Genomic DNA, 26,031 nt, shown 5'->3' on the forward strand with positions numbered 1-26,031 from the left:
GCTATTCTTGTTTTCTTATGGGAAAGTTTGAGTAGACATTTCATGCCAAAAAATAAATGATAGTTCAAATTCTTAAAAGTTAATTTTACTTTGTTTAAGAAAAATTTATTTGTTTCAGATTGGGACAGGATTGGCAGCCATATCAAAGCATGAATCTGCAGTCGGCTATACTTCGTCTACATAATCCACCTCCTGATAATTTATTATCAATAGCACATTTTATACTTGGTGCCAGGTGTTTCTGTTTGAAGGTAATTATTCCCCTTATTGTTGGGGTGTAGGAGGTTATTTAAAGTAATGTACTTGTTTCAAAATAGTATCTAACATCTCAAGAATAAACTTACCTTACTGAACATACGGTAATACTTGTAATTTAGATTTGTTGCACCAGACACTTATGTATATGTATGGTGATTAGCCCTTATTACTTATTATAACTAGTCCTGTTTACTTCATTTCATGTGTCAAGAAAGAATGAGAATGAAAGGCAGCTGGTACTGCACATAACCAATGGAGTCACTTGGGTTTCAAGTAGCAGTCAGAATCATTCTTTGTGCAATCTTTCTTTTGTTCACAGTACACTGCAGATGTTCCCATTCTGTTTTTAATTTTGTGACTCATATTTATAAAATTTTGTTTTTATTTAGCATTTGTATACCATCTTGTAGTTTCAAGCTGTGTCTTTGAAGAAATAAGCAAAAGGACTAGTTATGTTTCTTTGAGTAACCAAGAAGCAACACTTGTTTACAGAAGCTTACTAACAACATTTACTTGCAATAAGTATGTAAAGTATAGTAACTTTGGTCAGTTAGAAAGATAAACTAGTGTTGTGTTAGGGTTTCCGTTTACAGTATTCTGTTATGGCAGGTTGTTCATTTAGACTTAAGTACTAGAAGTGCTAGCAAAGGAACCAATGGCAAGCTGTTTATCATAATAATCATAATAACCGGGTAGGCGAGAGAGGTCAACCACAACTCTCGGCCAGGCGGTTAAGAAAAGACTGACACGGTGGCGTATATGTATTGTCCTTGACCACTCTTCACCTGATATACGCATGCGTAGCCAGATCTCACAAGATTCCTTGCTTTCATCTGTGATTTAACTGGATCCAGCTAGGCACTAGAAATTATCTTATTGTTAAGACCTCAGGTTTGTAGCTATGAAAAATACAAATTGTCTTAGAAAATTTGTATTTTCATATGGTTTTTGCTAACTTGAAACTATGCTATGCTTTAGTGTTTTCACACCTAATCAGCATCAGCTTATTTATCTTTGTAATGTAATTTTATGTTTAGGATATATGTGCATAATTTACTTTTTACCTTGATTTTATAATTTATTTGTACTCCATAATAACAGACTAGTTTCATTTTTGGTAGTCTGTCATTTCTATCTTGTACTTGTGCCTTTCAGTGCTGTATGAGTTTTTGGAGATTCTATTATTTTAACACTAGCAGTAAGGCATAGTCGCAAGCTTTACAACCTTGACTTTGGTGTTGATTACAAATATCCTAATATACTGTAAATGTGTTTGGTTTTAGTTTAGGAATCATCTTTGCAGCTTGAGGGTCTTTTTTATGGGTATTCATGGTAAAAGTATTTACTATTAATTTGCTGCTTTTTTTGTCAAAGAAAACTGTCTGAGATTAGTATAGCGCCAGTACCCCTGTCTATAGGTGTGTTTGTTTTAAGAATAAACTTACATTCAGAATACTTTTGCCTGAGATCTAGTTCATGAATTGCCCCGAGAAAAGAAGTCTGCATCATTATCCAATGTCAGGTTTGTTTTAATTCATCAACTTAACTTGTAGTTGTTGATCAGAAAAGTATACTTATTTGTTCCTCTACGATATACAAACCCATTGGTCTTTTACATTAGAAATTACTTTGACGAAGCTGGAAAACAGCTGTTAAACTCTTGAAATAGGTGGTTAGGCATTAACTGCCATCCGGTAGGCAGGAATGCAGAGACGTAAAACATTCCCAGTTTGCATTCAGCCGTCATGCGATGCAGACGTGTTTTCGTGAGCTCTTGCCTGACTGTCATTAAACTCGTTTTTCCCAGTGGGATCTTTTCTTACTTTATGTATGTATTGAATATACTGTGTTTGATATTTTCTAATATACATACCCAAGATTTGTGATAGCCTTGTGTATATATGCTTGGGTTTTGGACTTGGAATGAATAAGAACGGCATTCTTCCCAAAAAGAGAAACAAATGTCACCGACTCTTTATTCTCCCACTTTTCTGAAGAAACCTGCAAAATTTGTAGCACATAGTATAATTTTTCTCCTTGGCTGAGGCTACCAGCCACATAGGAGGTTTAGGAGTTCTTACTTCTGCAATCTGCTGTCTCTCTGGTTTATCTGGAGCCCATTTAGATGCCAAATAAACTTCCAAGTCTTTGGGGACTGTCTGTTGAGGTTCCTCGTAGCTTCTCCGATTTATATGGTACTTATCATACTACTAGCCTTTAGAGCCTATTTATGGCTACTAAAGGTAACCTAAGCTTCCCATTTAAATTCACTAATAAAGCTCATCCTGATTTCTGCAACAGTCCCAAATGATTTCAAAGCTGTCGAGATCATTTCATAATCACAACTGACTGTTAAGTCTTTGATGTAGATCATTCTCAAATTTTTCACACAACCTGGCTGAGTTTAGGATTTAACTTTGGATGAAGATTTCTCAGAGAAGTCTGTGTCTGTGATTGAAGTCATCATCAATGAAGCATAGCTAGAGGGGCCAGGGGAGGGAAGTCAGCAGGGAGATCAGACTCATTATTACTGCTTTTAATCAGTTTTATTTTTGTGAGTCTCAACATTTGGAGAATTTTGAATCTATGTTGGGTGCAGAGGTCATCATCTGTGTCATAGGAGCACCATCACAGGGCCCAGGGGCACTCAAATCCTTACAAACTGCTGGACATAAAGCTTTGATAAGAGAGGAAAAAAAAATACACCTGAAAACCATTAAAAGATATCATCAGCCTTTCATAGAGTTTATCCTTCCACAGTAGCACAAGTGAGAAACTGACTCCCAAATGTCCACGTCCCTACCCTATCCAAGGGGATGACACAACATGATTAGAGTGCGGCCCAGTGTAAGCCAAACTCGCTTTATAAGACTGAGAGTAGTACAAGATTACAATCATCCCAACCCTAATAACATTATGGGCAAACCGGATAGAATCTGAGAGTCCTATACCTAGAAACAGATCACTGGAATCCGTGATCCAGTCCTGCAGGATAGTTTTCCACCTGAAAAACTCTCAGGTCCGAACATTATCGGGCAGTTGATGGTCCCACCACGTTCTCACTACAGTGGAACCAATCGTTTTTTTGTACCCTCCTATATCGTACATTTCGGTTTCATAGACTTTTTTTGTCCAAAGACTTGTCTGTTATTGTACAGTTCCTCAGTTTTCGTACACTTGAAAAGACTCCATCTGGGGCCCAGCACGTGACCGGGCCCAGTATGAAACTCCCAAACAAAACATCCCGTTTTCTCCCGTGACCTATTCTCATCAAACAAGCATCTCCGCACGTGTTCCCCGCATCACCGCACGTGTTCCGTGTGTTTGGTGCAATAATTTTGCCATAAATTCATTGAAAAGTGTCATCATGGGGCCCAAGAAAGCAGGAAGTGCTACCCTTTCAATAAAAAAGGTCAGGAATACAATTGAATTCAAGAAAGAACTTTTATCGAAGTATGAAAGTGGGACATGTGTTGCTGGTCTTGCCAGGATATACGGCAAGTCTGTGTCCGCAATCAGCTCTATCCTGGCAATGAAAGATGAAATGAAGGCAGCTGATGTTGCAAAAGGGGTCACATCGCTATCGGAGCAGAGATCGCAACTAGTGGAAGATGTTGAAAAGCTGTGTTGTGTGGATCACGAAAAAACAGTTAGTGGGGGATAGTGTGTCTGAAGCAATCATTTGCAAGAAAGTGAGGTTGCTGCATAGTGACTTGAGTAAGAAAATGCCATTAACAAGTGATTCTCTTAGTGATTTTAAGGCCAGCAGAGGCTGGTTTGAAGAATTTAGAAAACGTACAGGCATCCATAGTGTCGTAAACATGCCGCCAAAGAATTCATTGTGAATTCAAGGAGTATCTTGAGGCTGAAGGATTTCTTTCTCCCACAACAGGTCTTCAATTGTGATGAGACAGGCCTGTTCTGGAAAAAAATGCCCAAGACGGACCTACATCACGCTGGAGGAAAATTCATTGCCAGGGCACAAGCCTATAAAAGACAGGCTAACTCTTTTGTTTTGTGGGAACTCTAGTGGGGATTTCAAAGTGAAACCCCTACTGGTGTATCACTCTGAAACTCCCCAAGTGTTTAAAACGAACAGTGTCATCATGAATAAATTGCCTGTAATGTGGAAGGCCAATAAAAAGACATGGGTCACAAGGCAAATTTTTTTTGAGTGGGTCAGTGAAGTGTTTGGCCCGAGTATGAAAAAAATGTTTGCAAGAAAATCAGTTGCCCTCAAGTGCCTCCTGGTAATGGCCCAGTGCTCCTGCACATCCTCCTGGCTTGGAAGACCAGTTGTTGGATGAATTTAAATTCATCACTGTGAAGTTCTTGCCCTCAATACCACTCCTCTCATCCTGCCCATAGACCAGCAAATCATCTCGAACTTCAAGAAACTGGACACTAAAGCACTGTGAAGTGACCTCAGACACTGAACTGACCCTAAGAGAGTTCTGGAAGGATCACTTCAACATTTTTAATTGCATAAGCCTTATAGCCAAGGCTTGGCAGGGAGTGACGGCCAGAGTGTTACCTCAAGAAGGATTTTGAGGGATTCAAGGCTGACCCCGACAACCCTATGCCTATTGTGGAATATATCGTGTCTCTGGGGAAGTCCATGGACTTGGATGTGAGTGGTGAGGGCATGGGAGAGCTAGTGGATGGCCACAGTTCCGAGCTAGCCACTGAGGAGCTACAAGACCTTCAGCAATTACAAGACCTTCAGCAATAACAGCAACAGACAGCAGAGGAGGAAGAGAGTGGGGATACAGTGCCTTCTTCAGTAATCAAAGACATGCTTTGCAAAGTGGAGTGATGTGCAAAATTTTGTTGAGAACATCACCCAAACAAAGACGCAATGCTTGTCGCTAACATGTTTAATGACAACACTGTACCATTTCAGGCAAATTTTAAAGAGAGTTTCTTTTATTTGGCAGGGGTCCAGTGACTCAGGCTGGTCATAGTGCCAATAAAAAAAATGAAGTAACATCAGACAGTGCCACTAAAAGATGTGGAGAAGTAACCCCAGAAGCATTCATGATACCCAAAGTTCTTCTGGAGGGGGATTCCCCTTCCAAACAGTATCCTCTCCTCCTCCCTCTCCCATCTTCTCCGTCTTCCATACGCTAACAAGAGCCTTCCATAAAGGTAAGAGTAATGTTAAATGTTCATTATTCATTTATATTTATTTCTCATTCTTTTCTTTGTTTAAAACTGTGTTTATTCCCTGTAAAATTTATTTTTTTGTTAATATTTTGGGGGCCTGGAACACATTAATTCTATTTACATTATTCCTTATGGGAATTGTTTTGGTTTTCGTACGTTTTGGTTTTCATGGAAGTTTCCAGAATGGATTACGTACGAAAACCGAGGTTCCACTGTATTTAGCTTCAGATATAAACCTATTTTCAGTTATGATATCTTTTCCTATTTGTCAGGTCCAATAAATTTTACAAAAAGTGGAAAATTCCACAATATTACTCCAAATGAATATCTTCTGTGCCTGCTGTTGCTGTATTGCCTCTATTACTGCTGCCAATCCTGTGGTAGTGGAGGCACCGGCTGTTCCTGTTGTTGCCGCTGCACCTGTCACCTGGGGCAGTCACCTCTGCTCCTGCTCCTCCTCCTTTGTTATCCAGACCTGTTGCTCTTGTATTGCCTGCTGCTCCTGACTGGATGAAGGACCTGACCATCATTCTGAAGAAGGTTACGAAGAAGAAGGCCTCTAAGTCATCATCTTCTTCGTCGTCATTGTTGTCTGCTGCCTTCTCCCCTCTTTCTCCCAAGGTCTCATGACCAAGGAGAAAGAAGGTTGTTTCTCTGCCCCCCAAGAAGTCTCACCCTGAGACTTCTAAGAGTGCCTCCCTCCACAGGGGAGGCAGAGGGTTCTCTTGTCGGCTCTTCCCCACCTGCGGGTGGAGGAACGTTCGCAAGCTTGTCCTAGGTCTAGTGAATCAGGAGCCAAAGGAGTGTGACCAAGATACCTTGAATGTTTGTGTGTCTATCAAGATTCAAACATCCAGATCTGGTGACAGAGGGTCTTGTCTTCCTACCAGTGAGGGCACAGGGCAAGAGAAGCCAGTGCCTCTGCTCTCCCTGCTGGTACCTCGATTAGTACTTGGCCAGGTGCCCGGTCTGGTGCTTCTGTGTCCAACCGATCACCTGGAGTTGCAAAGAAGAGGTCCCCTATTCAGACTCCTCCGCCAGAGGCTCCAATCCCAAAAAAGTCTGGGATACATTGCTAGGAGGGTGTATGTTCTCACCAGCTTGTCACTCACTCAACTCCTTCCAGCCCCCCATCGCATTCAAGCTATAGGGTTGGCCTGGTCGAGTTGAGGGCTCAGCTCAGCAATGCTGAACTGAGTACCCAGTCTGGCTTGTGAGAACCGCTATCCCCTTCTCAGGACAATGCTTTGATGAGGCGAAGGTGTTCTCCTAGACCCGTATTGCAGTCACCTTCGCGGGTTGGAGACTGCTTATGGCTTGCCTCTCCCATACAGGATAGGTGAGAGTGCCTGGTCATCCTCACTTGTTCCCCTAACCTCCTGGGGCTTCACTGGGAGGTGTGAGTCGGACACGAGGGATTCTGATGAGGATTCCTGTTGGAGTCCTACCTCTTAGGTATACACTCCTGGCTCAGTTCTTGGATTGACCAGGACGTGCTAGAGTGGTGCAAGAATGACCCCAAGGGTCTGGTGAGGCTCTCTCTTCTGGGTGAGTAGATCGGGAGGACCATACCCTTAGAAGGACTTGAGAGTCCCTAGCCTAGTGATGCAGACACCCCTGAGATATAGAGGACGTTTTCTGAGATCATAGCGCTGATTTGTCAGCCCAGTGATCTAGGGGAAGGGACAATTGCCTCTTCTGTGGACTGTCCTCAACTCAAGTCCTTTTAGGGTCCAAAAGAGAACCCAGGGCTTCAGTGAGATTGCTGTGGTCCTCATTTGCAGATGGAGTCCTTGATCAAGTGAATGATCATGTCTCTGGATGGGAGAATTCTTTCCGATCTAACAGGTTGTTTCCTCTTCCTCTACCATGCCAGAAGACTACTACCAGCCCTAGGAGAGGTCATTGCCAACTAAACAGGTTGACCCAGACCTGGCTCATCTAGGCCTGGGTCTCTCGCTGTAGCAGTTTACTGCAGAGGTCATCACCCTTTCTCAGCAAGAAGCATTAAGCCTGGAGGCTACCGCTGTGGCAGCACTTCAGACAGTGCTGGTTGGACCTTTGGTCCTTCCAGATGTCCAAGGTGGCTGTCTCTTCAGGGTCTATCGTTCCTGGGGAGGATTCCGCTTTCAGGAGACTATGCCAGTCTGGAGGTAGGGCAATCTTCTACCTGGCCCACCTGACATTGAACCTGTGGGCTAACCTAGTCATTAAGAGGTGGGATGCTGTCATGACTCGCTTAACTAGGTCTGTAGGACCTGAGTCGACAATAACATTACGGAATGGACTGTTGCTGGGTTCCTCCTCTCTCTTAGAGAGTTGGCGAATGCAGATAACAACTGCCTTGTTCACTAGTGACCAAGACCTCCGGGCCTTCACGAGTCACCGTGGCCCGACCTTTTGGTCAGACTAATTCTTCATTGCCCTAGGAAGATTTAGTCTTTGAAGGGCACTCATGCAAAAACCAAGCTTTCTTTTTCCACTTCCCAGTTGAGACCCTTTCAGCCCTCTGGTGAGGGAGTGCCTGTCAAGCAGTTGGGTAACTTAGACGCGACATGGTGTCAAGACCTGTGTAATAGATGTCCTTCGGGAAGGGTACCTACTCCCCTTCGAATTTTGGCCTCCCCTCACCATCGACCTGGTCCATCTCTTGACTTACGTTCCTGGTTCTCTGAAGGACATTGCATGCAAGGAAGAAGTGCAAGCCATGCTGAAGAAGGGTGCCATCAAAGTCTTGTCAGACCAGTCTCAGGACTTTACTGCTGCCTCTTTCATGTGGAGAAAGCTGTTGGGGGGAGGGGGGGATGGAGAACGGTCTTAGACTTATCTCCCTTGAACCGATTCATTCCCCAGACTCTATTCACAATGGATCTCCATCAGGGAGAATGACATCATGCTTACCGTGGATCTAAAGGATGCTTATTTCCAAATAGTACCAATCCATCAGTCCTCCTACAAGTACTTTCGCTTTATCCTTGGAGAGACTATGTACCAGCTCAGGGCACTCTGTTTTGGGCTCTGACTGCTTCTCAGGTGTTCATGCAAGTGTTCACGCTGGTTTTAGCTTGGGCCTATTCACAAGGGATACGTCTGTTGAGGTATCTTGACAATTGGCCAGTCCTGGCGAGTTTGCACTCGCAGTTGCTCCAGAACGAGGACTGACTAATTGAGTTTTGCTGCATCTTTGGAATTTTGGCAAATTTCAAGAAGTCTGATCTCATTCCCAAGAAGTGGATAAAGTACCTGGGCATGCTGATAGATACAATAGCAGCAAGAGTCTTTTTCCTCTGACTCTCGTATCAGCAAGTTTAGGAAGGTAGTGCAGTTGTTCCTGTCTTAATGGGAACAACCAGCATGGCAATGGCAAGTCATGAATGGTCACTTGTCATCCTTGTAGAAGCCAGTCCTTCATGGGTGGCTTCCCCTTTGTTCTCTGCAGTGGGGAATGAAGGAGAACTGGTCCCAATTACAAGGTTCTCAATCCTTTCTCATTCCTCTATTGGAGGAAGTGAGGAAGGCTTTAGACTGGTGGCTGGATGACAGGAACCTTGTAATAGGAGTAACCCTGCATACTCCCCCTCCCGATGTGCATATGTATTCGAATGCTTGGACCGAGGGATGGGCCACACACATGGAGGAGTTGCTGATTTCAGGGGTGTGGAACTGACACGACTGACACCTCCACATCAACATCCTGGAACTCAAGGCAGCCTTCCTGGCTCTCCAAGAGTTTCAGGACAGAATGATGGGGCACTCTGTGGTGTTAATGAGCGACAACCCCACGGCAGTGGTATATGTCAATAAGCAAGGGGGACTTGTATCCCATCTGCTCCACCAGCTGACAGTGTAGGTGCACAAGTGGGCAGTGGCTCACTCGGTAGAGCTGTTACTCAGGTATATTCCAGGCAAGAGGAATGTAGTGGTAGACAAGCTCAGCCACCAGAATGAGGTAATAGGGATCAAGTGTTCACTTCACCCAGACATCATAGAGTGGTTGTTCGATCTATGGGGGCATCCAGTCATAGATCTGTTCACCATGTGACACAACAGAAAACTTCAGGTTATCTGTTCTGCTGTGCTGGACCCATGTGCAGCTACAGAGAAATGCATTTCAGCACCTGTGAGACAACCTCAATATCTATGCCTTCCCTCCATTTTATCTGATTCGCAAGGTGATCAGCAGGGTGCTGCCACCTTGAAACTCAGGATGATTCTGGTGGTTCCCAACTGGCTGCAAGTTGTTTGGTATCCCGACCAGCTATCTCTGCTCTCTCAGGCCCAGAGAGAGCTTCCCCCGTAGCACAACCTGCTGTGTCAGCCACACGAAGAATGGGACCACCAGGCAGTGCAGTCCCTGGCTTTTAGTGGCTGGAGGTTATCCACCATTTCTTGCGAGCGAGACGCTTTTTATACCACGCGGCAACAGAGATGTTTGGATACTTCAGACAGTCCTCTGCAGCAATATACAGTAGTACCTCGAGATACGAAATTAATCCGTTCCGAGGCGCCCTTCGTATCATGAGGTTTTCGTATCTTGGACCACATTTTACATGTAAAATGGCTAATCTGTTCCAAGCCCTCCAAAAACATGCCAATAAATTATATTTCCAGGCCTACACACATGTTTCTAGGGTTACGATGCCGATCCGATGGAAGAAATATGACTCCCAAAAAGGCAAAATACTGTACATACTTGAGTATATTCAACTGCATGTAATGTTCCAACACCCAATTTTTTTTACTGCATATATTAGGACTTTGCATATGTCCCTTAGCAATAAGCCTAGCCTATGTTAGCGTTGCTACTGTAGCCTAGTCTATGATTCTGACATCTAAACCTAAGAAGCTAAAAGCTTAGAATATCCCAAAAAATGTATAAATAATCAGTATGTACTCATTTCAAATAATTATTAATTAATCATTAACTATAATACACAAACAAATAAAAAAAAACCTCCAATCGATTGTTTACATTCAGCTCTTACGAGTACCGAACGAACGCCAAGCAATCACCTTTCCTAGGACACAGTAAGCCATAAATTTTCATTAGTATCTCTCTTCAACTAATGAAACTATCAAACAGTATAATAACCATTCTATTTCTTTATTTTATCTTTTACCTAATGGAGATACCAAGTTACTGACAGCTATAATGAAACATATACGTAACGTAATATTAAAACAGAAGAATTCTAAAAAATACGTATGATAGCAGTCTGATTTATTTTATATTTTATGATATCCAATTCACAATTTTTCTATTAAATGTATTGCTTGTACTCATTTCAAATAGTAACCATTAACTATAAAAAACAAACAAAAACAAAAAAAAGCTTCCAAACTTCTGTTTACATCCAGCACTTACGAGTATCGAACGATCGCCAAGCAATCACTATTCCTAGTACACAGTAAGCCATAAATTTTCATTATCTCTCTTCAACCACTGAAACTACCAACAGTATAATAACCATTCATTTCTATTCTTTATTCTATCTTTACCTAATGTTTTTTTTTATTAAATGTATTGCATGAATAAGGTTTTCAATTTACAGCATCCTTTTACCAATAGAATACTTAAAGCACAAGGGGTAGATGCTGACCAATAGGAGAGCAGGATCTTATGGGGTGACTAGCATCAGGAACCAATGGAAGAGCGGGAGGATGGTGGCGAGTTTACTCAGTTGCCGGCACGGGAGTTTCAAAATTGTTCTCGGTGGTCCGGGCGAATCTCGGGACTTTACAGCAACAACCTTTTGTATCTTGAAAACTTTTCGTATGTAGAGCTGTAAAATTTTTCGTATTTGCTTTCGTATCTCGAGTTTTTCGTAAGTTGAGCCTTTCGTATGTCGAGGTACCACTGTACCAGGGAAAGTGGGCCGTCTTCTGTGGTTGGCGTCGTAGACAGGGTATCTCTCCAGTTGGAGCTACTCTTCAGCACGTCACGAACTTCCTCGTCTTCCTTCGCTTAAGAGAATCTTCTCTCCATTTCAGCAGTGAAGGGCTATCGAGCTGCTCTCAGTTTAGTGCTTCAGCTGAAAGGAGTAGATATCTCCTCTCTGGAGATTTCACTTATGATGAGAAGCTTCAAAAGGTTTTGCCCACCCAGGGATCTTGGGCCCCATGCTTGGGATGTCACTCTCGTTCTGAGGAGCCTGACTTACACCGTACAAGCCTTTGTGAGAGTCGTCAGACAGGTATCTGACCCTCAAGACCATTTCCTGCTTGTCCTGGAACTCTCCTTTGATATTAAACACTCGAGGGGATGGAGATCTGTTTTACTCAATTTTGTCCTAGATTCTGTAGGAAAGACTCAAAACCCAGTGGTCCCTGACACTAGGTTTGAGTCCTTTACGATCCCCTCCCTTGAGGACTTTGTAGACAATAATGCTGACAATATGCTACTTTGTCCTGTTAGAGTGCTGGGGTTTTATCTGAAGAGGACTCGACACCTCCAGCCTGAGTGCCGATGACTGTTTGTTAATGCTGGCTCGTCCAAGAAAGAAACATATAAGAACACAATTTCTTTCTGGCTTCTTGAGACGATTAGAAGGGCGTGCTCTGCTGCTGGCACTGACAACTCCAGTACTCCTCGGCTTAGAGCTCAGGAAGTTGGGCATGGGTCCAACCCTCGCACTCTGGAAGAATCTGTCAGTCATCAGGTTCTGAAGGTAGGGGCGTGGTCTAGCCAGACCACCCTCCCCTCCTAACTTCAGGTCATTGCCCACAAGTCCATGGACACTTTTTTCTTGGGACCTGTGTTGGCTGCTCAACAAGTTGGGTAGCTTATTCGGCTCCTTCAACAAGACAAGGTTGCATCTCGCTTTAGATGTGGGGTTGTGGATGTGAGAATGTACGATGGGTGACAGGCTCTCTTCTCCGTCACTTGATCTTTCTCTTCTTCCTTCAGGCAGAGAGGCAATTCAGCTGTTACGTGCTGGAACTGGCTCCGATGTAGGTAAGTGTCACAACAAGTACCCATTCTATTTATCTTGTAGATTATAGAAGCAATCACTCTATCCTCTTACAAGGTAAGGATGGGTGGATCCCAGGCAATAACAAATCCACTATTTCTCTTTACCTTATTGACAGAATCATTCCAGCTTATTTTTCCTATGAGGCTCCTTTTTCTCTTCATTTGGAAAAAAGTTCGGAAGTCTGATGAATGATGACGCAGTCCCTATACTCCAATGAATTCATCAGAGGCATGATTCCCTTCTTTACTCTTAAAAGCAAAGTGGAATGTGTACATCCGGGTGGGCAGGACTCCCACCACCCAAACTACCTTGTTCAAAAGTCTAGCGGCCTTTTTCCAGCCTTCACTGAAAGTAATTCTTAATGTAAAGGACTTCAGGTTTGTATAGTTAGGAAAAATATCATTTACTTTTAAAAAGCAGCTATGTTTTTCCAGATGTACGAAGAGTCCTGTAATAGTATTGCTGTGCTTTTGCAAAATTTACAAGATACACCAGTTGTTCCAGCTACTAACCATCGGACATTATTTTGTGTGGAGGATGACTTACCAGACCTGCCAGATTATGATAATATTGTTGTCCTGCAGTCACTAGCAAGTTTCCAAAAAGGAAATTATGAAGTGATTGTCACAACTCTTGATCAATTAGGCAAAAATGGTAAGCATTCAATCCAGTTGTTTTTTTATGTAGTTGAGTATAGATATTTGCATTTTGTGATCTTTTGAAGTTTCTTCTTTCTGGGAGCACCGTAGCAAAAAATAACTATAGTTTTGCATTTTATGATAAAAGCACTTACTGTAATTGATTTAAAACCTATGTATTTACTATTGCATAATCCTGGTGTCAGCTGCTGTTTTAGGCATGCTCTAAAGAAAAGGAGACACACCAACTTGCCAGGTACTAATCCTGAATATCAAGCGGTTCTAATGGCCTTGAGTCATTCTCTGTTTGCCTATACAGTAGGCAATACCTTTTGTGTGGGCTCACATATTTCTTGTTCTTGTTTTATTGCTCTTGTTGGTTTATTATTTCACCCACCTTTCTTTTTATTATACCAATGGGGATTGTGTATAATATTTCCAAATTCTTTTAAATAATTTTATTAAATATTATCCTTCCCAGGCTATGTATGCCGTAAGTTCCTTTTGCCGCTGTACCAGCCACTGTAATTACTCGTTTGCCTGAGTACTGCAGCTTTTTATTGGTATGAGTATGTACAGACATAATGTTTTGATGAAATACTAATGTAATATTTCTATCTTATATCTTATGTATGTAGGGTACTAAGTCAGATGTTGATTTAAAGTTAACACACTTCATTCCAGTTTGTGTAAAGTGGCAGTTATCATGAGATCACTTTGCTGAGCTATGAATATTGTTTTTGTTTTTAGTGTTATGTAATTTTTAAATTCAGTCTGGTTTTCTCTTTCAAATATTCAGATATTAACTCATAAGAAACAATTATGCTTAAAGTTCCCCATGATCATGTCATGATTGTGGTTATTTACTTTATAACAGTAGTTTTAATTATTATCATTAATGATAGTTGTTCCTTGGAGAATACAAACTATCTTTGGTATAAATATGCATTCAGTAAATGTTGATTCTGTCATCGAAGTTTGGTAACAGGGCCCCCTCCAATTGGGGCTGCCTTGAAAGTGGTGAGGTAGCTCTTGAATCCATAGAATTGGTTCCTGGGTTCGAGTCCAAGAGTCATGTGTATCATATCATTACATATTAATTTGGTTAAATTTTTGTAGCATTCTGTACTTTGGTAAAATTTGTTGGACCTGATAAATAGGAAAGTATCATAGCTGTGATGGGTTTATACTACTCGATAATGTTTTGACCAGAGAGATATCACATTGATAACTCAATGGTGAAACTATTCTGCAGACCTGGGCCATGGATTCCAGGGTGGTCTGGATCTAAGGATAGGACTCTCGGCATTCTGTCCGGTTTGCTCATAATATGATTAGGGTGGGGATGATTGTATTCTTGTAATGCTCTCAGTCCCTCAAAGCAGGTTTGGCTTACACTTGGGCCACCCTAATTATGTTGTGCCATCCCCTGTGGGGGAAGGATCGTGGGCTGACATTTGGTAGTCTGCTCTTAGTAGTGCCATTGGTGGAAGAATGAACTCCATGAAAGGCTGATGATATCTTTTAGATTGCCAAGTTTATTTATTTTTCTCTTGTCTCTTTGATCTTTATAAAAGTAGTAACAATAAAGAACCCTTTGATGATACCTTATTGGCACAGATGACGACCTCTGCTGCCTCCTCTGACAATCTGTGTTTTGACATGGCTAGGAAACCTTCTAGTGTAATTACACTGGAATCCTATGCTCCAGCACAGAGCAAAGGGAAATTGAAAGAAATGTATGTGAAATAAGATCAGTGATATTTAACCTTTAATCTGGAATATTCTAATTTTGACATTTTTAATGTGTACAGAGATAGTGTGATTAGATACAGCAGTCACTAGAAGGGAATGATATTTGCTCTCCAACTGATGAAGTACTCAAAAAAGAAACTTGTAGAAGAATTAAAAGATATAGGTGTGATTTGAATGGAAAGAATGAAGATGATCAATGGCGCCTTAGCTCCACTTCCATATTTAATTACAGTCAGTTCTACCCACTTACCTAATGTAATAAAAGTAGCATGGTTACATCTTAAGATTAAGCAACATATCCTAAGACCAAGGAGATGTTCTTATTGTTTAGAAGCTACAAGGCAAGCCTTCCACATGTGTCAAGTGTAGTGAAGCAGAACATGGTGTATGTTTTAAAGAAGCAAAATGTATACAGCATGGAGATAATCATCCATCATCTTCACAAAATTATGATGTGTACATCAAGAAAAAGGAAATACTATGTACAAAAAGTGTTAAGCCAATATGTTAGACCAGGAGTATCCTCTTCGAGTATTGCTAATAACTGAAGAAGTATTTCCTTTGGTAATATAAAAGGAAGATCAGTGGTGACATGTACTCATGCCTCTTTGGGGGCTGCACTAGTAGTTTCTGGAACTCATGCCTCTTCAGAGGCTGTGCCAGTGATTTCTGGCACTCCTGCCCCTACGGAGGCTGTGCCAGTTGTTTGTGGTGCTCTGCCTTTTCAGAGGCTATGCCAGGCAGTGCCTGCACCAGTTATGCAGTCTGACCTCTTTAGTTTCCTTGGGGCCAGGCCACTGCCAGACCACAGAAAATCCCAGATGATGGAAATCACCTCTAAATAACCTCCTTTGTAAGCAATGTCTTGCCAGCTCATTCGACATACAGTTAGTCCTTGAGTTACAATGTTTCAAGTTACGATAGCGATGCCAGTTACAATAATTTTGAAGTTATGCAGATAATACCAATACAGTAAGAAACGTTGCCCCGAGAGGCTAAGATATGCGAATCCCTCTCCCTGACCAATCCCTTTCTCATGCTCATTGTCTACAGAGTAAAGATGTGTTAGCATGTGATTTCTGTCCATTTTAAACTTTTTAAATGCAGATTTGTGTCAGAACAGCATGTCTTCCAAACACCCAAGTGAGTCTCCTGTTGGTGGTGTGATGAAGAAGAGGCATGCCACGGGAAAGGCAGTCATCTATTGCAGTTTACAGCATCTATTGCAGTTTACAGTATCCACCATCATTAAGGACAAGAAACAGATAATGGACACTGTAAAGGAATTTGCTTCAATTCATTTGATGCTTATAACAAGGAATAGGTCAGGGCCTTTGGAGGAAATGGAGCAATTACTGGGCTTGTGGAGGGAGGACCAGATACAAAAGCATATGCCAATCAGCCTCTTGACCATTCAAACGAAGGCGCACTTGCTTTTTGAGGAATACCCCTTGGAGACAGGACAGGTTGGCATGTTGCAAACTTTCAGCTGCCCTGCAAGTGTTCACACAAAAGTTAACTTTTGTCAGTCTGGGTGTATATGCTAGATATTCGTTAATTACAGTAGAGCAATCCATAGAGCATCGTCATTTAGCGGTTTGTCAATAGGACGCCATATTAATTTTAACGTAGCAGAGCAGCTGGTGACTGGGTGGAGAGTTACACATACAATATTACAGCGCTTATACAGAGAGCAGCAGAATATCTGTTCAGAAAATATTTATACTTATACGTACATGTTTTCATGAGCTCTTGCCCGACTGTTGTTAAGCTCTCTTTTCCTGGTGGGATCCTTTCTTTTATTGTTTTTATATATATTGAATATTACTGTGTTTGATATTTGTGTAAGCCTTGCAGGCTGCCTTCCCCAAGCGTGTTTATCTCGGGGTTGGCGGCCAACAGTGTAACATTCACCCTTATCACATCCACACACCCTTTGACTAAGGGCAGGACAGTATATTTGTTTGGATTTAAACAAAAAAAATTATTTTTATTTTTATTATTATTATTATTATTTTGTTTTTTTAGGTATTTCTCTTGAAGCTTGCACTGTCCGAAGTTTGTTGGGAGGAAAACTTCCGAGCATTCGTGCTCAGTTTTTCTCTCCCAGTATTCTTTCCTTATAGCATTTTTTCCTTTGAGAGAGATATCTCAGTTACCCTCTTCGCTTACTTGTCGGGCAAGGAGGAGAGGGGTGTGTGTGTGTGTGTTGGAGATTGAGTGCCTTATTCTCCGGGGCCTCCTCTCGCATTGGGGCCAGTAGCCTTTGGAATGAGAGGAGTCTTATTTCATGAATTTTCTTTTCTTTTTTCTTCAGATTGACAGTGAGCAGTTGTACGACACAGCAGTAGATGGTTGGATATCTCACTTGTGACACTGCTATGCTGCAACAGTGCTTATGTATATGCTGTTCCCCTGCTGAGCCTTCTGTCAGATTGGTATTGTTGCCCTGGTGACCAGTCACTGAGCAGTTTCTTCTGTGCCTCTGGCCCCCAGCTGCCCTGTGACTCCTGCCACTGCTGTAGATGATTCCTAAGCACCATCTTGTAGAAGAAATTTTGTGGAAGAAACGTCATCCTCCACTGCCCTTCCCTTCTATTTCTGAGGCTCAAGGAGGTTCCAGGAAACCGGATCTGCCCCTTACGGCCAAAGAAGAGGAAGGCTGCCCCCCCTCCCCCTCAAGAAATCCTCCTGCAGGATTTCTAAGGGGCTGTCTCACTGCCTCCTCCTGAGGAAGCCGTGGGAACTCTTGTTGGCTCTTCCCAACCTTAGGGTTTGGGAATCGATTTGCATGCCCCTGGGATTTACATTTTGGGAGCAGTAGGAGCGCAAGCTTCAGTTTGCATTCTCTTCACCAGTCTAGAGTTTCACCTCTAGACAGGTGCTGTGTTGGCCATTTGTTCGAGTTGCTCCAAGTGCTCTCATTTCTAAGCATTCCAAGCATCCCAAGCTGCTGACAAAGAGACCTCTCACCATCCCAGTTCAGGCAAAGGGCAAGGGAAAGATGAAACACTTACGTGTTTTGTCTCTTCCTGCCAGCACTACTGCTACCACTCACCGAGTGCTCGCCAGTGCTTGGCAGGTTCCCACCTGGTGTCTTGATTCTGAGGATTCAAGCACCTGGAGAAATGGGGCAGAGGTTCCCTTTGAAAGTTCTACAGAACTTCTAAGGGAGTGCCTTTCTCCAAGGAGGCAGTGATTCTCTTTGTGGCTCTTCCCGCCCATGGGCAAGATCCAATTCTCATTCTTCAGTGGGGTCTCAAATTTTTGGGAGGCTCGAATGTGCGATCTATAGAAGTTGCTCTCTTGATCCAGTTCTTAGATGCCTGCATCTAAGCCTTGTTCTGTGCCTGTTTCTTGTCAATGTCTTTGGAAGTCGAGAGAAGACTGCTCCCGATGATCGTTCTTACAAAATTTGGAAAGTCTCGCTGAGTACCTCGATTCTTTGGAATCATGAGGACTTAGAATGCAAGATCTCCCTATGATTGTTCATACAATATTTGGAAGTTTTGCCGAGCGCTTGAATTAATTAGAATTTCCGGTGCTTGCCTAGCACTCAGATTCTATGGAATTACAAACACATGGAAGGTGAGAGAAGACCACTTGCAATGATTGTTCTGACAAGATACTGGAGTCTCGCCGAGTGCTTGAATTTCTTGGAATTTCTGGCGCTCACCGTGCTCTCAGATTCTTTTGAATTCTGAGCACTTAGACAATAGGAGACACTCCCAATGATTATTCTTACAAGATTCGTGAATGTCACAGCGCGCTTGAATTTCTTGGAATTTCTGGAGTTCTCCACCCCCTTGGAATTCGATAGAAGATTGCTCTCAATGATTGTTTTTATGAGATTTGGGAGTCTCACAGGGCCTCGGCCTGGAAGGAGACTAGTGCATATTAGAAGAAAACGATAGCTGCGTTACGTGACCTGTTCAGCTCATTCGGTTCAGCTGAATTGAGAGCTTGGCCAGGAGAACTTTTGCTCTCCTCAGGTTGGTGCTTTGCCGTGGCAAAAGCACCCTCTTTTTCTGTGATGCATGTCATCACAATTTGATGATTGCCCACAATCTACCCATCCTGCTTGTTCTTCTGACAGGGCAGGTAGGAATGCATTCTCTCCTTACCTGTTCTATTGACCCCCTCAGTTGTTCCAAGAGGTGCAAGGCGGGTAGAGAGAATTCCAATGAGTTTCTCTTTTTCAGAATTCGGCTACAAAAGTTAGTATCTCGATATTGATCCTCCGATCTTTTCAAACTCGAGTAGTCAAGGAAAGTTTCATTAGGTTCTGTTAAATCTTCCTCCAGGAGAGGAAATGGGAGTTTCACACCTCAGAAACTTGGTTTTTCCTTAGATACAAATACCCTCGATTTTCATTCAGCAGGGATCTTTGCGCTGATTCGTCAGCACATTGATCTCATAATGGACCACAGCTTCCCCCCTGTGAATAATCTTCACTGCTCGAGAGAGACAAGTTTTTGTAGGGGTGCCACATTCCTTGCTTGTGAGGGTGTTCTTGACTAGGTGAATTCCTTTTCTCCAGACAGGGAGTTCATTCAGAGTTTTGAGATGCTCAATCAAGCTCTCTTCACCTCTGCTGATGCAACAGGAGCAATTTTTCTTTACCAATCTCAGGGGTTACACGGTTTCTTGTTGCCGCGAATGGTATTCCCTCTCGCAACAAGAGACAGCAAGCCTGGAGGACACCACTATGGTTTCCCTCCAGACAGTCCACTATGAGATTTCATCCGTACCCAGTACCAGTCAGTAATTTGTGGGCAATTCTGGTGCTAAGAAAAGGGACATTGTCTTAATTCAGATCTCCAGTTTTGTAAGTCCTGAAGTCGTCTTGACTTAAGAATGAACCTTTATTTGGTTCTTCCTCTCCCTTAGGGATTGGTGGATACTGTGGTAGTCAAGGAACATGCCAAGGCATCTGCCTTGTTCTGTGGGCAAGACCTAAAAGTCTCAGGCTGCAAAGGATGATTGTGAAATAGCTGACCTCCTCCTTTTCTCTCCTGAGAGTGTACATACCTGTTTCTCTTTCAACCTTCTCTCTAGTAGGTAAGAAGGAAGGACATAAAAGAACGTGCATATAGATGTTCTCATACTGCTAGTAAAGAGTCATCTGTCGAGTCTCTGGACTTGTACAACATAGCCAAGACCCAGTAGTAGGTATCCTTCAGGAGAAGTACCTGCTTTCTTCTGGGTCTCGGCTGTCTTCCATAGAACTTCTGTCCCTCCTGAGTTCTTGTTTCGGGAACACCCAATTCGGCTAAGAGCTAGTTATCATTGGTATCCTGTTGTCACCATAGAAGCCTCCCTTCAGGACAGCTTCGCGTTTTCTCTCTTCATCAGAGAATGAAAAAGGTCTGATTCCAGTCGTTAATCCTTTTCCTCTCTCGGATGAAGAGGAAGGAATTAGGCTGGTGCACGATCAACAGTAACCTTTTGAATATACCTTTATATTTTCTCCGCAACATGCGTTATTGGATGCATCAGCTGAATAATAGGCACATACCTGTAGGACCATTGTCTTCAGGTGTGTGACGAAAACAATAAGTACTACCTCTTCTTCTTTACCACTGTTATCCCTACATTAAAGGGCTGGTTGCCTGATGCACCTTCTCCACTGTCTTCTATCAAATGCATCATCTTCTACCAAACCTCTTCTCTCCATATCTTTCGTTTTATCTCACCATCTAATTCTCTGTCTCCCTCTTGCTCTTCTTCCTCTAAAAGTGTCCTTCCAAGCCTTCTTCACTCCCGCTTTGTCATCTATCCTTAACGCATGCACACACCACTTCAATTGTGACTCTCCTATTACCTCTGTAATCTTTACTAAGCCTGCCCTTCTTATTTTGTCCTTTTCCAATCTCTCAAGTAGCGATATTCTCATAATCCACCTCAGCATTCTCAACTCTACCCTCTCAAGCTTTATGTCCTCTTTTTTTTCTTAGAGCCCATGTTTCTGATCCATATATTAACACTGGTTTTATCACTGTGCTATAGATCTTAACTTTTAGCTTGGTTAACATTTCTTATCATATATTACTCCAAGCTACCTCTCTCCCATGCAGCTTTTATCCAATGTCAACTTCCGCCTCACATCCTTCATCTTGGCTTAAAGTAGATCCTAAGCATTTAAACTTTTCCACCTATTTTAGAATCAAGCCTCTTCTTTCTTGCATTTCTATTCTGCCTCTATCTTCCCTATTGCCTCACCAAAACCTCTGTTTTATTCACATTCACCTTTAAGCAACCCGCTCTAAAGACCCCTGCTACTCTCCAACCCTTTCTCTGTAGGTCTTCCTCATTTTCAGCAGTAATCACCAGATCATCAATGTACAACAACTCCCACAGCTCTTCATTTCTGATCTCTTCACTTAACACATCCTTGACCAGCACAAACAAAAATGGGCTTGATGCTGGCCCCTGGTGTAATCAAACAGTAACTTCAAAGTTTTCTGTTTCCCCAACTGCTGTTATTACTTTTGTGCTCGTTCTTTGATATATCATCTCGACCAGCCTAACCAACTTTTCTGGAACTCTCCTCTTCCTCAACACCTAAACATCACTTCCCTTTGGATTCTATTGTATGCTTTCTCCTGGTCAATAAATGCCTCATAGAGCTCCTGGTTTCCCTCTAGCCTCTTTTCCTGTAGCTGTCTTGCTTTGGTGATGCATCCACCGTCCCTCTTTTCTCTCATGAATCCATACTGCGTTTCCTGATCTTTACAATCTCTCTTAATCTCTTATCCAGTATCCTCTCTAAAACTTGTAATCCATGCTCTGTTAGTTTTAATTACCCTGTAGACACCATAATTCATGACATCTCCCATCTGCTTGTATATATACCATACACTATTACTCTCCTCCCAGTGTCTTGGCATTCCTTGCTCTTCCTATATAGCTTTTAATAAACCCTGCATCCATTTCTCCCCTTTTGTACCTAGTAATTTGATCATTTCATTTTTGAACACTGATGGACCTGGTGCTTTACCATTCTTCATTTTACTTAATGCTCTCTTCCCTTCTGTATCCTGTATCTCCATCACAAGTCCCTCTACCCTCTGTGCTTCCCCCATCACCTCTTTCTCATTTTCAGAATTCAAAAGTTGTTCAAAATACATTCTTCATCTAAAGACAACCTTTCAGGCCTCCAGAGATTTTCGGGATTTGATTTGGAGGCAGCCAGTGGTGTTGGTGCTTAACATTAAAGCCAACAACACAGTTAGCACCAACACCACATATGGCATTTTATCACCAAACAAGAGGGTTTCATTTCCCTCCTGTTGCGGTTAATATGCAGGTAGTCTAGGGTAACAGTATGTATTCATATAGTGAAGTGTCCTCTGGCTTTCTCCCTTCACTACCTACCAGTGGTTCACAGGTGTTCGTGCAGACAGTCACTTGTAACTCTCTTGCTCATTTATCTTGAAGACTTAGGAATGGGGATTTCTGGGGGACTTACTTACCTTGATTTGGATTTGATATTTTGATGAGTTTGTATGAAAAATGTCTTATGTCCTAAAAACTTAAGTTTAAGGTTCTGAGAATTGTTTTACAAAAGTAATCTTTTCTACACAAAATTTACATTAGTACAGTGTTGGTAAATTGTATATAACTAACCATTTGTACAATTTCCTTTATTGTAGGTGAATATTCCAACTACTATAGAGATTCCAGTAATATAAAGATGGCACACATATGTGCAGCTACATTTCGTTTTGTAAAATCAGAGGCTTTGCTGAAGTTGGGGAAAACTGAGGAATCTCTTGTGGAATGTATTAGGTATGTATATCAGCAAGCTGTTTGTCTTAAAATGAAATAATTGGTTAGTTAATGATAATTTAACATTAAATAATATTTTTGTATATGTAACTTACTAAGTAATTACATAGCTATGGTTTCTAACTAACGGCAGGTAAAATTTGAAATTGCAGTAGTGATTCTCTGTTCTGGATGTAGGAAGAGCCTACCCACTATGAGAGGAGGAGAGGAACAACTAGGCAAACGGCCTGTCAATTTGTTTCAGCTGATGATTTGAAATTTGTTGTCGGTTATCAGTTTTAATGCAAATTAGTGAAGTACCTTTTATTTTTGGTAGCTTTTCACTTAGATTATTGTCAATAGACAGTTTTCCTCATGATTAGAATTATTTTTCTAGTTTTCCCAACATTGACGATGTCTGGCACTAGTTTGTCATCAACTTGCTGTTGCAGCAAAGGCTGAATAACAATATTGACTTTATAAAATTATGACATGCACAAATTTCCACTTCATGCAGGGGTCAGTACTGTCTTCTCATTTAAATAAGTTAGAAGGGAATAGAAACAGAAAGTGTAACCATAGGCATGACAAGACAACTACCAGTCAGGATAGTAGTACGTATTGACCTACCTGTCTCTGTACCTGTTATGTCTCCTATTCCTTCCTCAGTCTTAACACCTCAACCCTTACCTTACCCCCTTGTTGATGCCCCAATGCCAATGCCGATTTAGAATCTAAATTCTACTGCAAATTTAATATTGTGGAGTCTATAGTAGACCCCCGCCAATCGTGGTCTCACGATTCATGGACTTGCCTATTCGTGGATTTTTCTTCAGACCTCATATGCAATGAACTATCACTGCGCTGTCCGAGTCTAGTCTTACATGAATCTTCTTGAATGGAGCTAGTCGTTTCAAGGTCAGAAAAATGGCCATTGCTTGGGACGTTGATGTGGACTGGCGGAATGTTTTCGACCACATTCCTTGAACCTTGCTTGTACTGGGAGTAGCCCTCCCAACCGCTCAGAGAGGCGTCTGTGTGGACTATCAGAGACGGCGGGGGAAATTGTAGTGGTACAGGCGGTCCCCGGGTTACGACGGTTCCAGCTTACGACGTTCCGAGGTTACGACGCTTGTTCTTAAATATTCAATGGAAAAATCCGTCCGGGTTACGACGCTTGTTCCGAGGTTGCGACGCTGACGCTTCCGACGCTCCGAGTTAACGACGCTTTTAAAAAACGCATACTATGATAAAAATCCTTTATAGTTTAGCACAGTATATTAATAAAATAAGTTTCTGGTTAGATTACAACAAAATTTTGAGGTTATGATGATTTTCGACACTTTTTATGTTGTATTTTTCTAATGTTTTTTAGTGACGCCTCATATGCGGAACTAGTTTCCGAGCGAATGATACTACTAGTTTACATATAACAGTCCAAAAGCGCAATAATGAAAAAATCATTACTTGTTTCCAGTAATAATAACAAAACGAAGTTTCTGGTTAGATTACAACGCAGATTCCAAGTATCCAAAGAGAGACATTTATCCAGTAATTTGATCAGAGAGAGAGAGAGAGAGAGAGAGAGAGAGAGAGAGAGAGATAGAGAGAGAGAGAGAGAGAGAGAGAGAGAGGCGTCTTCCGACGCTCCGAGTTAAGGACAGAGAAGTGTTAGTTTCGTTAAACGGCCTCTGACTCATGCCAGTAAATGTTTTGTTGATACTAATAATATAAGCCTATTTAAAGATACGTTTACTTTAATTAGCCTATATGATACGTAAATAGTAATCAACTGTTCTTGTAGCCCTCAATATTTGGCAAAATCGAAGTATCCAAAGAGACATATTATCCAGTACGCAATTTGATCAGAGAGAGAGAGAGAGAGAGAGAGAGAGAGAGAGAGAGAGAGAGAGAGAGAGAGAGAGAGAGAGAGAGAGAGAGAGACGCTTTGGCAACATTGGTCTTGGGTTTTTTATAGCTTCCTTCTGCTTGATGATCGTGGATATTGTAGAAGGATTTCGACCATACTCTGCGGTTTTTGGCCAAATCGTTGAACTGACTGGTCTCTCATGCTTTTGCTATAATTTCATGTTTTGCTTCCATCGAAATCATTTTCTTGGCTTTTTTCTTATCACCTGCTTTGTCTTTAGCTTTGAGACCCATGGTTAATAATAAAATAGACAAAATAACACGAAAAATAGGCGTAAATACAACGAACTAAACAACGACGTGTTAACATGCAGCACCAACAAACAAACAGACTGAACGCCATTTATCGGTCGCCTATACAACTAACACTCATCGCAAAATCGTATCTCAAATATTTCGTTGTATATCAAAGCTTATATTTTCGCAAATTTTCTGTTGTATCTCAAAACATTCGTATATTAGGGCAATCGTATGTAAAGTTTCCAATGTAATTTGATCAGAGAGAGAGAGAGAGAGAAGAGAGATAGAGAGAGAGAGAGAGAGAGAGAGAGAGGAGAGAGAGAGAGACGCTTTGGCAACAATGGTCTCGGGGATTGACGTAACGTTTATTTTCTGACAGATAGGACAGAGAAGTGTTCATTTCATTAAACGGCCTCTGACTCATGGCAGGAAATGTTTTGTTTGATACTAATATATAAGCCTATTTAAAGATACATTTACCTTAATTAGTCTATGATGATATGTAAATAGTAATCAGCTGTTCTTGTAACCCTCAAGATTTGGCAAAATCACTCCAGGTTGTACATAAAACTTCAAGAATGTAGTGTCACCAGAGGATTACAATAGTTTTTACCTTCAAGAACCGACATTTTTTTATGAAAATAACTCCATGGTTGTACATAAAACTACAGGAAACAACAAAAAATGTAGTGTCAACCAAAGGATTACAAGTAAGGTTTTATAACTTTTTATTAGTTTAAGACATATTTCCAAGTGTCGTTCCGGCTTACGACGATTTTCGGCTTACGACGCGTCTCAAGAACGGAACCCCCGTCGTAACCCGGGGACTGCCTGTACTGATTTGGAGAGACTCCGGACTTCTGTTCATGGACAGAGTCTTTTCTTTAATATCGGCGGAATCAAGGAGATTTTGTCTCTGAACTTGTTGTTGGCTCTTTTCTGCCAGACCCGATTGATATCCTTCAGTCTGGCTTTCAACAGAACATCTGTTATTGAGGCAAACTGAAGAGAACCTAGAATTCTCTCTTGGGTACGACGAGAAACCCATTCTTCTTGAGGAATTGTCTCGTAGCTTTCGCTATCTCTTTGCACTTTTTTGGCGGGAGAGATAGTTTGTGTGTGGTTAGGTCTCATTAAATTCCCAACCATTGAAAGCGAGACACCGGAATGAGACGGGACTTTTCATTGTTTATCTGGAAACCCAGGTATTCTAGGAATTCTATTACTTTGGCTGTGCCTTGCGACATTCCTCATCGTTGGTTGCCCAAATGAGCCAGTCTTCTAGGTAAGCTACTAACATT

At 41.8% G+C, this 26,031-nt stretch overlaps 1 protein-coding gene across 2 annotated transcripts in view; it reads left to right on the forward strand.

Annotated features, from left to right (window-relative positions):
• The first annotated feature begins 128 nt into the window (after window positions 1-128).
• Window positions 129-26,031, forward strand: part of LOC135219812 (uncharacterized) — a 270,228-nt gene continuing 244,325 nt past the window's right edge. Inside the window, exons 1-3 of one of the 2 annotated variants that reach the window (XM_064256897.1) lie at window positions 129-251; window positions 12,819-13,052; window positions 22,447-22,582. In XM_064256897.1, coding sequence (XP_064112967.1) covers window positions 12,821-13,052; window positions 22,447-22,582 — 368 coding nt within the window. In that variant the 5' untranslated portion in view covers window positions 129-251; window positions 12,819-12,820. The remainder of the gene's footprint in view (window positions 252-12,818; window positions 13,053-22,446; window positions 22,583-26,031) is intronic. The other variant, XM_064256896.1, reaches the window with a different exon arrangement.

Source organism: Macrobrachium nipponense, chromosome 1 (assembly GCF_015104395.2).
Source record: "Macrobrachium nipponense isolate FS-2020 chromosome 1, ASM1510439v2, whole genome shotgun sequence".
NCBI classification, from domain to species: domain Eukaryota; kingdom Metazoa; phylum Arthropoda; class Malacostraca; order Decapoda; family Palaemonidae; genus Macrobrachium; species Macrobrachium nipponense.